The sequence below is a fragment of the Hirundo rustica genome, chromosome 5 (assembly GCF_015227805.2).
Source record: "Hirundo rustica isolate bHirRus1 chromosome 5, bHirRus1.pri.v3, whole genome shotgun sequence".
Classification (NCBI taxonomy): Eukaryota; Metazoa; Chordata; class Aves; order Passeriformes; family Hirundinidae; genus Hirundo; species Hirundo rustica.
In genome coordinates this window covers 29,768,427-29,781,418 of record NC_053454.1, presented here as the reverse complement: position 1 = coordinate 29,781,418, position 12,992 = coordinate 29,768,427, and the positions used below count along the sequence as shown (strand labels likewise).

General features: G+C 38.0%; 1 protein-coding gene across 9 annotated transcripts in view; it reads left to right on the top strand.

Annotated features, from left to right (window-relative positions):
- The window catches only part of MTUS1 (microtubule associated scaffold protein 1), a 115,534-nt gene that overhangs the window by 67,641 nt on the left and 34,901 nt on the right, over nt 1-12,992 (top strand). The window contains exon 3 of one of the 9 annotated variants that reach the window (XM_040065776.2): nt 1,100-1,120. The exons of the other annotated variants lie outside the window; for them this stretch is intronic. Coding sequence (XP_039921710.1) covers nt 1,100-1,120 — 21 coding nt within the window. The remainder of the gene's footprint in view (nt 1-1,099; nt 1,121-12,992) is intronic. 9 annotated transcript variants of the gene reach the window in all.

Below are 12,992 nucleotides of genomic sequence, written 5' to 3'. Positions count from 1 at the left end.
TACTGAGAGCATCTTGCATAAGTATTTTTCTCTGCTGTACTATTTACAGTTTTCTTGTATTTTACTTAGAGGGGAGCAAGCAGCTACATAAGCTAGTTTTGCAGAAGCTCTTCACTCAGGAATTTCCTCTCTCACTTGAATACCACCCTTTCTGCTTTTATTTTCTTGGAGTTGAGTGCTACCAGTCAGCTTTCCTTACTGTCCTGTCTTTTAACATGGCAGCTTAAATCATTTGTCTTGTCGTTTCTTATCCTTGCCAAAGTAAATCCAGCTTCAAAAATCTTCTGGGATGATAAATGCATTTATGAACATAATACAGGCCAACTATACAGTATAGGCTTCTGTTTGCAGGTTGCTTGCATTGGGTTTAAACTAGGATTTGGATACCTTGATGCCAAAAATTCTTATGTAAAGGGTGTCTTAGTGCATATAACTATATAAATAACGTAAAATTTCTACATAACACATACTCCAGGATCAAAAATCTTAAAGGAGAAAGTGAGGGGAGATAATGTTCAGTCTTCAAAATATTCATTAAATGCTACTGAAATTTGTGTAATTTTGAAAAATAAATGTCAGTGCATGTATCAAGAGAATTTTGCAATTATAAGAATCAGTTTTTAGTTTAATTTCATTTGAGTGGATGTGAAAACAAAGCCTGCCTGAAGGTCTCCGTGAAATACAACACGTAAAATAGATTGCAAGACCTGTGTTCAAGTTAAGCAGCACTTCATTAAATAAGAAGTGCTGACTAGATCTTCTGTGTACTTTCTCTATGTACAGTATATACAGAGTAATAGTACAGCACTGAAGCTTAGAGGGGTTTTTGCCTGCTTTCCCCCATCTGTTTTGCTGTCCTTGTGTCTTGTAGGAAGTCAGTATGCTAGCAGAAAGCTGACCAGCGGTTAGCTAGAGCTGGATATACCAAAAAAGTAGGGCATATGAAAACCAGGTCATAGTCTGTAGTGGAGAATGCAAGTATGTATAGATAATACTGCGGTTTTTGAAACAGCAGAATGCATCGAAGCTTGTTAGTGATTATTTCAGGTTCATAAAGCTCAGCAACAGTACATGAGGCAATGACTGTCTGTGTCAAAAGCGTAAAATGTTATTTTCTGTTGTTTTTAAATGCCAGGAGGAGCCAAATTTAGTTTTGCGGCACCAATATGACCGTCTTTTCTTGTAGTGGTTTAATTTGATTAAAATAACATGGCTTCTTTCCAAGATCTCATGGGCAATAGGCACAATAAGCAGTAGAGAGTGTGTCAATAAATGAGGGACGGGGTAACTGCCAGAAAGAATTTCAGGGTCCATCTAGGAACATGAATATGTAGGAGTGTTGTATAAACAATGCTGAGATCCAGATTGCACTTCTAATAAGCATTATCATGGATTTCATTCTTTGCTCCCTTTGATCATAGCATAGATTGACTGCCTTTATGACTGTAGACCATCCTTGAGATACTTACAGCGATTGTTGAAATTTAGAATTTTAAAGTCACCTGGAGCAGAGGTCAGGTTGGATTCTTCTGTTGTCATATTGTGCCTGACAATTGCAGTGCACTAATTTGGTGAAGTTAGAAAGCACTGTTGGGAGGAAGAGGATGGAGCTTGGGATTTCAGTCTGACTCAAGGGTAGTTCACAGCAGCCTGATACAGTTTCTTCACATGGGGGGGACACACAGTTGTTTACACAGGTGTCATGTTGCTCTAGGTTAGTCATGGCACTTAGTGTTAAATGGATCCTTGGGCTGGATGTCTTTGCACTACTTCCATTGTCATCCATGTGAGGTGTCAAAGTACCTGGAGTAATTCAGGTATCTTACAGCGTAATCATGCAGTCTGTTCAGGGGAAGCCAGATAAAATCAGATGTTTTTCTCCTAGGAAGGGAATAAATCCAGGTGAAATTTGCTGTAATATTTAAAGTGCTTTTTAAGGTCTTTCAGCTTGTTGCCTTGTGTCTAACTTCCATGACTGTGCTCTACACTACTTCAAGGTCAAGATATCCAGAAGCTTCTTCTCTCTCCTTCAATGCAGGCAAACATCAAAGTATAATTTTTCTCAGCAACTGGAAGTATACTACACCTGCATTGTTACTGTATATAATGAATGCCCTCGAAGGCAAAACAAAATCCTGAAACCTTCAGAAAATAATTTATTTTCCCATTCTATGATGTATAAAACTTGATTGTAGCAAGTAACTGCAAAAATCTAAACACTTCAGAATTGCATAAACATGGCAGAGGAGAGTGGGAACCACTGTTTTTCAGTGATGAAATATTATATTTGCTTCCTTTATTGAACCATTTAGGATTTTTACCAGAGTGACTAAAGCGCTCTTGCGTTGTTCATGCTTCAGTGGTGTGACAGAGTAAATCATCATCTCTGTGTAGATCATCAGTTCTGTATAAACTGTGAGAGAAAGACATTGTCTTATGAATGATTGAAAATAGTAGTTTTGAGTTGCTTATGTTTTCTCTTGTATAAAGATAAAAGTCCAGGCAAGAAACCAGCTTTGCAAATGGAAGTCAAAGCTCCTGTGCTTTTTGTTGAGGCTTTGTCAAGGTTTGTATACTGTTTTGTCTCAAAATGTTTTCTTCCAGCTCTTCTTGCTGCTTTTCCTCTTTCTTTCCTTCCCTTAAGCAAACAGTACTTGGTGCTTTTGTCTTGCTGGTGACTTCCATTGCTGATTAAACATATTTTCAGCAATACCAGTTTTAAAAACTTCTTTGCTAATAACAAGCAAACATCATAGATGTGTTTATTTGAGCACCTGACATCCTTTTTCAATGACTTCTTCCCAAAGTTGATCTTTCATTACATTGGGAACTGTAAAATTACTTGTGTCTTGCAAAGCAGGGCTCTTAAAGGATTCTGAAAGCATGAAGTGTCATGAGTTGCTTAACCGTTCATAGCACGTTTTTTCCATCCCCTGAAGAATAAGTTAAGTACTAGTTGAATGTCTGACACTACAGTGTAATGCAGCACTATAGAAAGATACCTAGCACACTGAATCCTATTAAGTATTCTAAATCTAGAAGTCTGCTGGAGAAATTTTATACAGGACAAATATGTTAAATGTTTGTGTCACCCACTAAGGGAAAAAATAGTTCAGAAGTAAAGCCAGCTTATCTGTTTTGAGCAAAAGAAGTTGAATAGCTGGAAATCATTCGTCATGGGGGATTTTGAATTTAATCATGTTCCTGTTTAAGTCAATGAGATTCTGCTCCTGATTTAATCTATTCAAGACTGGATACTAAATGACCTGCCTGATGTGCCTGATTTTAGTCTTAATAGGTCATAGCTTCAGTAAGCATGTACTTGATAACTAAATGGAGATTCTTATTTGCAGGTGTCACGGCTCTGTGTTTCAGGGTTTGTAAGTACAGTTTGTATTCTATACAACTCTCATCCAATGGATGTGTTTACAGTAGCTGTAAAATTAAGATAGCACTAGTAATTTCAAAGGAAGCCTCGGTAGCAGAAGTATCTGCCAAATCCACCCAAAACCACCCACAAACAACAAATCCCTTAACCCAAGAAAAAATATGCCAGAGTCAAACCAGAGTAGCTTATATATGCATATATTTAATAAAGTATGAAAATGAATTGAAATGGGGAGCTTTGTCCCAAAAAATCTGGAGAAAGAACAACTGGTATCCTGCTGAAAAGCAGATGCATAGCAACTTGTGTTCTACTCCACTGTAGTAAGTGATGTTGGATTTTGTTACTCCTTCACTTAAAGGGATTAATCATATGTGAAGGATGCCCCAAGTATTTGTTCGTATGAAATAAATACAATTGTTGCTTCAAGCTCAACCTCATAGAAGAAAAGTTAATTGGAGAGCAAATATAAAAGACATAACAAATAATCTTTACTCATACCGCTGCATATTCTAAGTGTGCATTTTTTTCCCACTGGACATATCTAATAGGTGTAAAGAGTCTGGCTGCAAATTCTATTGCTGTGAAGTAGGTTAGAGTTTGAAAATGACAGGCAGCTACACTTAGACTTAAAAGCTTGAGTAGCTTTTAAATTACTTCAGGGGATTTCCAGTGTGGTAAAATGAGGCTTGTACTTCTAAAATCTGCCTCTTCCAGTTTGTACAAATGAATCTGTTACCACAGTAGAAAGCTTGCAGCATTCAGACAAATGAAGTATTGCTACGTATTCAGCCCTTCTAATCTAAACTTTCTAAAACATACAGCAATAGCTTTTTCTTTCTTTTTTTTTAAAGTTACCGTGAAATTTCAGTGGTAGAATGCAACATTTTGAGTGTTTTCAGCCAGTTGTCTCATTATCTTGTGTTACCCTTCTTTCTTCGCTGGCACAGAAAACTTGGATATGCGAAAGAGAATAGAGTTTCTTCCATTTCTAGTTAATTTAATTTTATGTTAAGTAGTGTGTAGATTGGGACCACAGTTACCACTCTCACTGCCATGAATGGCAAGAAGTGGCAATTTCTGTTTATAGAGATTTGCTACATAGTGAAGCAGCATTTCTACTGTTTTTATTATTTTAAAAAATTGCAATCTCTCAGAATTGCAGTGCAGAGGAATAACCTGGGTCCAAAGGTGATGGATTTGATGTCTTTAGGGAAGTTGTGGTGTTCCAAAGAGCTCTTGACTGTTTCACCCAATATTATGCGAAAACCTAAATTATTTTGAAAATTATTTGCAAGCAGACCCTATCTCTCCTGGTTTGTTGTCTAGAAAAAAGTTCTGTGAAGGCTGCACTGGTCAAACTGTCTAGCTGGAATAGTGTTGTTACAGTTAAACAGTAACAAGTTAAAAGTGGTTACTGTTAAAAACTAAAAAAGCACTATCACCAGCACCTATCTAACCATGTATTGTTAGAGTTCCTTTTGTAACAGAGTATTGTTTCTGTTCTGTCTCTTAGAGGGACAAGAAAATAGTGTTTGATCTGCTGAAAAATTAATGTCTTGCCAGTGTAACTTGTATCTTTAAATGGTGTAAAAAAATCCAACGTCCCATTTAATTTAGCTGCCCAGATACTCAAATGTGGAAATAACTCACCTTAAATAACCTGAGTTGTATCTGGACATGATGTTGCTTTACAGTTGCTATTTACAAACCTTTCATTGGTATCATCTTTACTGATGAGTAGTAATTGTAGCAAGGGCATTAAATAACCTGGGGTCCTGTGTTCAGCTCTTGGTTAAATTTATATTTGCTACTTCTTGTCATGATAGTGTGCTGCTTGTACATTTATAGCAAGTAAAAGATCTTCCTCAGGATCCTTGTGCAAACAGTTTGTATGTGATGTTATGGAAATACTTCTAGTTAGGCAGGAAATAGAGCGGCTGGGAACATCTGTGGCAAAATTCTTTTAATGAAAGCTCATCCTTTTCTCAAAGAGAACTAGCAGTCCTTCAGTAGAAAAGTCACAGTATTACAAATAGTACCCATTAATTGCTTAACTTCCATAATAATAATTTGAGACTCTCAGATACTGCTTATATCAGAAGCATCTAAATTAGTAAATATATTATGTTTGTATTTATTGCAAGAATAGACTTTGTGCTAAACCTTTTCAGGTATTTTAAGTCATAAAACAGGATTATTGGAAATGTCTTCTGCAAAAGAATAAATGAACTTTCTTATAAAGCCGGTTGTAATTTATTATACTCCAAATAAAACAGAAGACTAGAAAAATTTTGTTTCTCTTAGCCATATCATGGCTTTGTTGTGTAACAAATATAATACGGCTTGCTTGTTTCCACAAATATTACTGTACAATCTGCCACCTACTTAACTCGCTTATCAAGTTAAGAAATTTTGCCAATTAAAAAGATAAAAGGTCCTGATATGAAATGAGTAGCATAATCCTATTAAACCTGTATTTCTTTATTTCAGGAGGGATCTCAGTTAGGATTTAAGGTCAAGGAAAGCAAGATGTGTGTGCAATGTGCAGTGAATATTTTTCTTGCTGCCTTTGTTAGTGGCACAAGTAAAGGTGCTCATTATTTGGGATTTTTCTTGAGGATTGACCTCACATATGAGTTTTCGTCCTTGTGGTAGGTTATGGGTATACCCTAGTGAACACAATACTCACCTGAGGTATCAGCTCCTCAAGAAGATTTCTGTTGTCTTCTTTCCCTCCCTTCCTCACAGCCCACCACCCAGTTAAGCAAAAATCCGTCTGCCACCTTTGTAGTTTGCTAGCTTGAATAGAAGAGACTCAGAGGCACGTGAAGTGCAAGGAATTATATGCTGAATGTTTTAAACCTTCTCCACAGGAACTGCTTGGTCTCCACAGCAGGCATGTTGAGCAGTCCCTCCTCAAGGGGAGCACTGGTAGCTGTCGGGCAGCGTTTGCCTAAATGGACTTCAGTTGTGCAGCTTGGTTAGGAGTGGCTGGAAAGAGAAGTCCCTGAACTGCTCAGCAAGCGGCAGAAGGACTTTGTGCCTCTTAAAGGGTGGAGGCATATTTTTAGCTAATGAAAGTGCTGGATGCTACCCTGTTCTCTATTTTGTTTTCAGCTTGGCAAAGATGTTTTCAGATAGGCTCCGATGTGTTTCACTTAGGCCGTTCCTGAAACAATGGTGTGCAATGTCCTCAGCACATCCCTGAGGACATATCTTTGCTGTTGAATAGCAGGAAAACTGCTTAACATGACAGGAAAGACACAAATAGGTCCTTGATGTGGTGACTGCCAAGCTATATAAGTACATTTTGTGTGTCTTTTGAAAATGTGAAGTTCCAGCAGCACTTAGGGCTGGTATGAGGCACTTGAGATGTGCTGTTTTCTGTCTTGAACTTGCAGTGAAGCATGGAAAATCAAATTCACATGGATGATTTTAACCAGCAGCAACTGCAGTGCTTCTGTTAAGATGCTGTTCTAATCTGTTGACCAGAAAAACATGGAAATGGTTTCTCATGCTAGGGTGGCTTTAAAGTACCATTTAAGTTTAGCTTTAGACAAGTTTTCATCTATGTTGGTATTCCTTAAAACATGCTATTCTGATGTCTCCTTAAATACATGTTCCTAAAGTTGTGAGTTTGATTTTGATAGCTCAAATTTTCTTTCATTCTTCAGGGACTTAATGTTAATTGTGCTGATATGTGTAATCAAAAGGATGAAAAGCACAAGTGCTTAAACTTTAAATTAGAAAAATGGCTTTCACTTGTGTGCACCAGCCCAGTGGGGGTGATTATGTGCAAAAAAAACTTTTTTAGTGCTTTAGAAAATCAGTACCAATCTAGAGTAACTCAGAATCTTAACTGAGCTGTGAAACAATGTAGAAATAGATAATCCTTTACTTAGACACAGAAAAATTTATTGCACCTTCCCTTATGTGATCTTGTCACGCCAAGGTGGTCATCTGCCAAGAGGGTAATGGTATGTCTCTGCCCTGTTGTGTGGAAGTGATGGTACAGATTAACACTTCTTGTAAAGTAATTGCTTGGTTATTTTTTAGTCATGGGAAAACAGTCTGGGACTGATCCTGAACTCATCAAATGAAGTCAGTGCAGCTGGGGAGGAGCAGCCTGCTTAGTTGCCATTTTGGGCTGTGATTAAAATCAATCAAGATAATGATTGGAGCAAAGTCATTGAGTGATACCATAGTCAACAATGCTGAAACCACTGCCTCAGTATTTTTTGCATAGCCCCTAAGAGTGCTAGGACTGATTCTTGAGGGGATTTGGGAAGTTGATCAGCTACTGTAAACTTTACTTACCTTCCCTTAATTTCCAGCCTGTAAGCTTAGTCATGCCTGTATCATCACTGATGTTTTTTTAAAATCCATGGGAAAAAATCATGTACTGGCTTTGTCTCTGAATTGGTTTATACTCTATACTCAGAAATTTGTGACTTCACTTACAAAGTGAATCTGTATGTACCAAAAAAGAGAATTTGCATGCTAACTATTAGTTTTGTAACTTGATATTGCAAACTGCGGCCATCAATTTTATGAGGAGAATGTTAGAATTGAACTTCTTAGTGATCTTTTGGTAGATAAAGTGTGATTATATTGGATAACTTAGCACTGATTATAGTGCTTCCTACATGCTTAGAAGTGGTCTCACCTTGCTTTTTAAAGAACATTATCAGTCAATTTGATCATAGTCTGAATTTGCTTTTAAATGGCTTTTAAGTTTCAAAACACAGGAAGATGTGTTTCAGCTTCAGAAACATTTCTGGCACAAAGGCAATAATGCTGGCAAGGCTCTGGAGGCTCTTTAAATTCCTACTGTCTGCCCTATTTTTCTTCCATAATATCCTTTAGGCAGGATTTCAGTGCCATAGTTAAGTCAGTGACATTTGTTAGAGTCATATAACATCAGCTCACACTAGTGTGATTAGATAAACAGCTTCTGAGTTCAAGCTAAAAGCCATTCTGTCCTCTCTATCAAGATAGCTGCAGATACTGCACAAGAAAAAATGTTGCACATTAATGTGCTGGTCTTGTGGTCAAAAATGTATTTTTCAAGTCTTTGTGCAGTTGTTTTCAAGGGAAGATTATGGTTCATTGCAAATTAATAATCCTTACATATACTCTTCTCTGAAGGACTTTGAGTAGCTGAGGAAAAAAATAACCAAGTTCTTGACTCTAGCATTAATCTGAGCTAATATATGTTCTGACCATTAATTAATATGTTGGTTGTGAAGAAAGCATTACCATGTTGAATTAGAAGCAGGCAAAGTTGACAAAATTAAGTGATTCAGTCAAAATTCCAAATTCGTTCTGGGTTGATTGGTTTGTTGGTTTTCTTTGCCTTTACTGCAACAAGGTAGACCTCTATAGTACATCAGCAGAAAGTAGTTTGCAAATTTAAAATCTTAATTGTATTTGCTGTAAGAGTCGTTTGGAGTTCTTCCTAGTCCTTTCTTAGGTTGTTGAAGCCAAGCTTTGTGTGTAGATAATTGGTTTAGTGTGTAGATATAGATTTATGATGCAAAAAATTTAATCGGTGAAATTCTCCTGGATTTGTAGGTAACAGTGTCTCTCCCAGTTGCTTTATGTTTATCCCTAGCATAACTTGTAATGCATGCCAGCTCTTTTGGAATGAAGAATGTTAACAAGTAGTTGAAAAACAGTTAAGCTGTTCTCACATCTGACTTTCCAGAACGCAAGAGACTGTTCTGCATGCCTGACAGCAGAAGAGAAAACTCAGCTAGCCTTTTAGTATCTGTGTGAAATGTGGTATGAAGAGAAGCTGAAGTCAGTGATTTCATCTATATGAAATCAGGTTGGGTTTCATGTGAAAGAAAACATACAATGACAAAAATGCAGCAAGGTGTTTTGTGGTGGGACTTAAAACAATTGAGCAGTCTGGTGAAGTGCCTTTTGTGTCTAGGTAGTGTTTACCTTGCTTCAACAAGGAGTGTTGTAAATGGTTTCAGGAGGGTTCTTCCAGCCTCATATTCTTGATGTTGAGCAAGGTGGGGTGGACTGCAGTATTAAAGAAGGAATGCATTCAAAAGTTGCAGCTTAAGTGGCTTCTTCCTTTCTGGCTGTGTTTCAGCCATTTCACCCGTGGTAACTATGAGGGCTGGGATCTTCGCAAAGGCTCGGACAGGAAGAGACCCTGTATTGGCATCATTCTGCTCTCGGGTCTTGTGTGAGGGTTTGGTGCTGGTCTTCTTCCTGCAACATTACACACACACTCTGAGTGTATCTGGGGGGATATGGAGAAACAAAGGCATCAGGATTTGTACTGGAGAGGTAAGTCATTGGATCTGAGAAGGGTTTGCAATAGTATGAACTAATCACAGTGAGACCCCTGTCCCCAATCATTCTGGGTCCTATATTTTGTGGACAGAGGCTGCAGAATGAAGGGCAAAAATGTGGTGATATCCTGTACTTGTGATGAAGCAGTAGAGGGCACCAGACAGTAAGGAGCAACTTCTTGTACAGGAGTTAGGGAGAGAACAAACTTGGAGGGAATAGGAGCAGAAAGGGGAGACACCAGTCTTCAACATCACTCCATGCTTGGTTTTTTGGGAAGTTGTGTACGTTGTGGCACAGCTGCAACTATAAGAAAAAGTAGAACTCCTTCACATGTTTCTTTGCCTAATCAGAGAAATACCTGGACTAGAAACTTACTGAAACAAAAACCCCTTATGTAAAATAAGTATAGCTGCCAGTATATTGTATATTTTAAAGTTAGGGAAATCAAAGATTTAACATTGCCTGTAATGTATGTGATGAACTGATGAGTTCAGATACCTGAACTGAGGATTATACATTGAGATGTATTTCAATCTAATTCAGTCCTTATTGGCCAAAGCATCAGCGCACTGTAATATCCTCATGCAATTATTTTCCATCTTGTTGTCATCTTTGTCATTAAAAATGGATGACAGTGGGGTTTTTTTAAGTAGTTTCATTAATGTAGATATTGTCATTCCCTCTCATATCAAAATGCCCATGCTCCAGACTTTCTAATATAATAAACTAGTTTTGCCATCTTCCTTTTCTTTTCCCCCAGTGTTATGTAGCACTGTATGGGTAACTAATATGGTAGGCTTTGTCCTAGCTCAGAACAAGCTAAAAGTAAATAAACAAATAAATAAATAAATAAATAGAATCAACCATCAATATCACCACTGGTTATTTGGAAAATAGCCAGGACAACCCTGATGCACTGGTAGTCTTCCTGGTGAATGTTAGAGTTGTTTTCTGTGAACTGCATTGCATTCTAAATGTTTGTTTTATTTGTGGTCATCTCTGTATGGTGGGCTTATTAATATTTTTATCTTTGTAGTAGACATGTGACTCATATTCATGCTTGATGCTTACTAACTCGATCACACAGAATCATGCAGAATGTTCTGAGGTGGAAAGGACCCACAAGGGTCATTGAGTGAAGCTCCCAAGTCAATGGCCCTAGAGGGATTGAACCCACAACCTTGGTATCATTAGGACCATGCTCTAACCAACTGAGCTATGAAAACTTATTTCAGTTCTACATATTCTACATACAAGTTCCTGTAAACTTGACAGTCAATTGCAGAGGCAAAATCACTTTGTATAGTAGATGTTCAAAGCCCAACTAGTGTTTCTGTAAAACACACCTGTGGGCCATAAAGTAAAAAATGTTATGGGAACCATAGAGAGGTTTTAGAAGCATATAAATACTTCTGAGATTTCCCTTTCCTTTTCATTACTGTGTGTATAAAGATACTATCCAGTTCTGACTGGAAATGGGGAATGAGAAGGAATGGATTTAAAATGTTACACTGAGGCTACAAGTCAGTGCTGTAATGAAGTCAGTGGATGAGGATAGACAGAGACTGCAGGAATAGTACTTCAAACCAAATGCCTGGAATAATATGTGATGACTCTGCACTCCCCCTCCAGGCTGTACGGGATTTTAAAATACATGCTTAAGAACCTTTGTACCCCTGAAAAAAAAAGGCAGAGAGATTTCTGCTGTGTGTTTTACTCCTGCTGAGTCAGGTTAAGCATCTAGGTCAAGTTTCACCTGCTTGCAGTTAAGTTTTGTTCAGTTCTTTCACCTTTCTTAAAAGTCTCTGTGGCTGGTTGATTGGTTTCTTCAGCACAACTTAAAATGAATTTGATGATAGCTGAAATAAGCTGGTGTTCCTGGACAAGGGCTAGTATTAGACATGAAAGAAGGGAAACTCAAGAGGTTACAGTAGTGAAAAGAGAGAGCTGCTGAACCGCTTTAGGAAGCATTTAGTTGTCGTCTTGTGCTTCACATCGTGGTGATGCAGCGGGAGATGAAAGACTAGAAGTGCTGTTTCTCTTTACCCATTTGCTTTGACACAAGACCACAGATAAAGAAGCTTCTGAGGTACAGCTTCTTAAGCATTTCAGTTGAGCAGATTATCCAGGTACAACTCTGAAAAATGAAGTCTCTTTGCTGTGAACTAGAACTGGCTCCTGACTAGCATGCTTGACGTATGAACAGAGCAAGTTGGGACTGTCTGCACCAGCTTATACAGACAGGCCTGAGGCAGAGCTTAGAAACAAACATCTCTTCTTCAGGAGTCTGTGTTTGTACAATCACCAGCCTGGACTGTGAGAAGCACAGGAGGAAGATGTGTGTTCACCCCTTGCCAAGACATATGTAGGCAAAAATTACAGTTGACCAAACTGTGGAGGGCCTGGGGGAGTTTGAAGACTTCATCCAAGTCCTTGCCAGGCCCGCTGCAGACACCGTTAATTTAGTTTTGTGACTGCTTTCCCTGTGTATTTGTCTGCCATGGGTTATATTATAACCCAGAGCAGGAGTTTTGGAAGAATTTAAGGTGGTAGTTTACAGCAATCTGAGTTTCCAGGTCTTCCCAAACATAATGTATGTACTGCTGCAGAATAAACCCAGCAGCTTCTTTATTTGCATGGATGTTCTTAAATTGTCCTCTCCTAATGGCAATAGCTTGTCACAAAGCAAACTTTAAAATTACAGCCATGAGATTAAATGGCTGATCTATTGCATTGCTCAAATGACTTTTACACATTGTGATGAGGGGAAGGCATAATTAGAGCTGTAGAAATAGGGGTGTTTTGTGTTTGCTGGTTGGCAATTGTCTAAAAGATTTCTGTGTTTCTGTAATGTGAAAGAAATACCTTAAAAACACAACAAAAGACACACCCCCCCCCCCCAAACCCTCAAACATATCTCACACAAAATTGACCAGATTTTATTTAAGTAAATTAAGTAATTTTTTGTTCTGCCCTAATCATTAATGTACTTTTGAGAGGAAATCCTCGACAGTGGTTGTTTCATGTTAGTCTATGAAATCTGGAGTTCTTTTTCCTAAACTGTTAAAATGTTAATGTTAAATGTTAAATGAAAAAATGTTAGGGCACCTGAGATGCATTGAGGATAGAGACATCTTAGCTGGAGCAGAAGCTGGGGGATGGCAGGTGAAATGGGTAATTCTGAGGCAGTGAATTCTAGGTTCAGAAACTTGTGCATTGATAAAATGTTCTCCATCTGTCATTAGTTATCAAGTATTCCTGTTGAGAGACAGGTTGTAAATTTAGAGTAGCA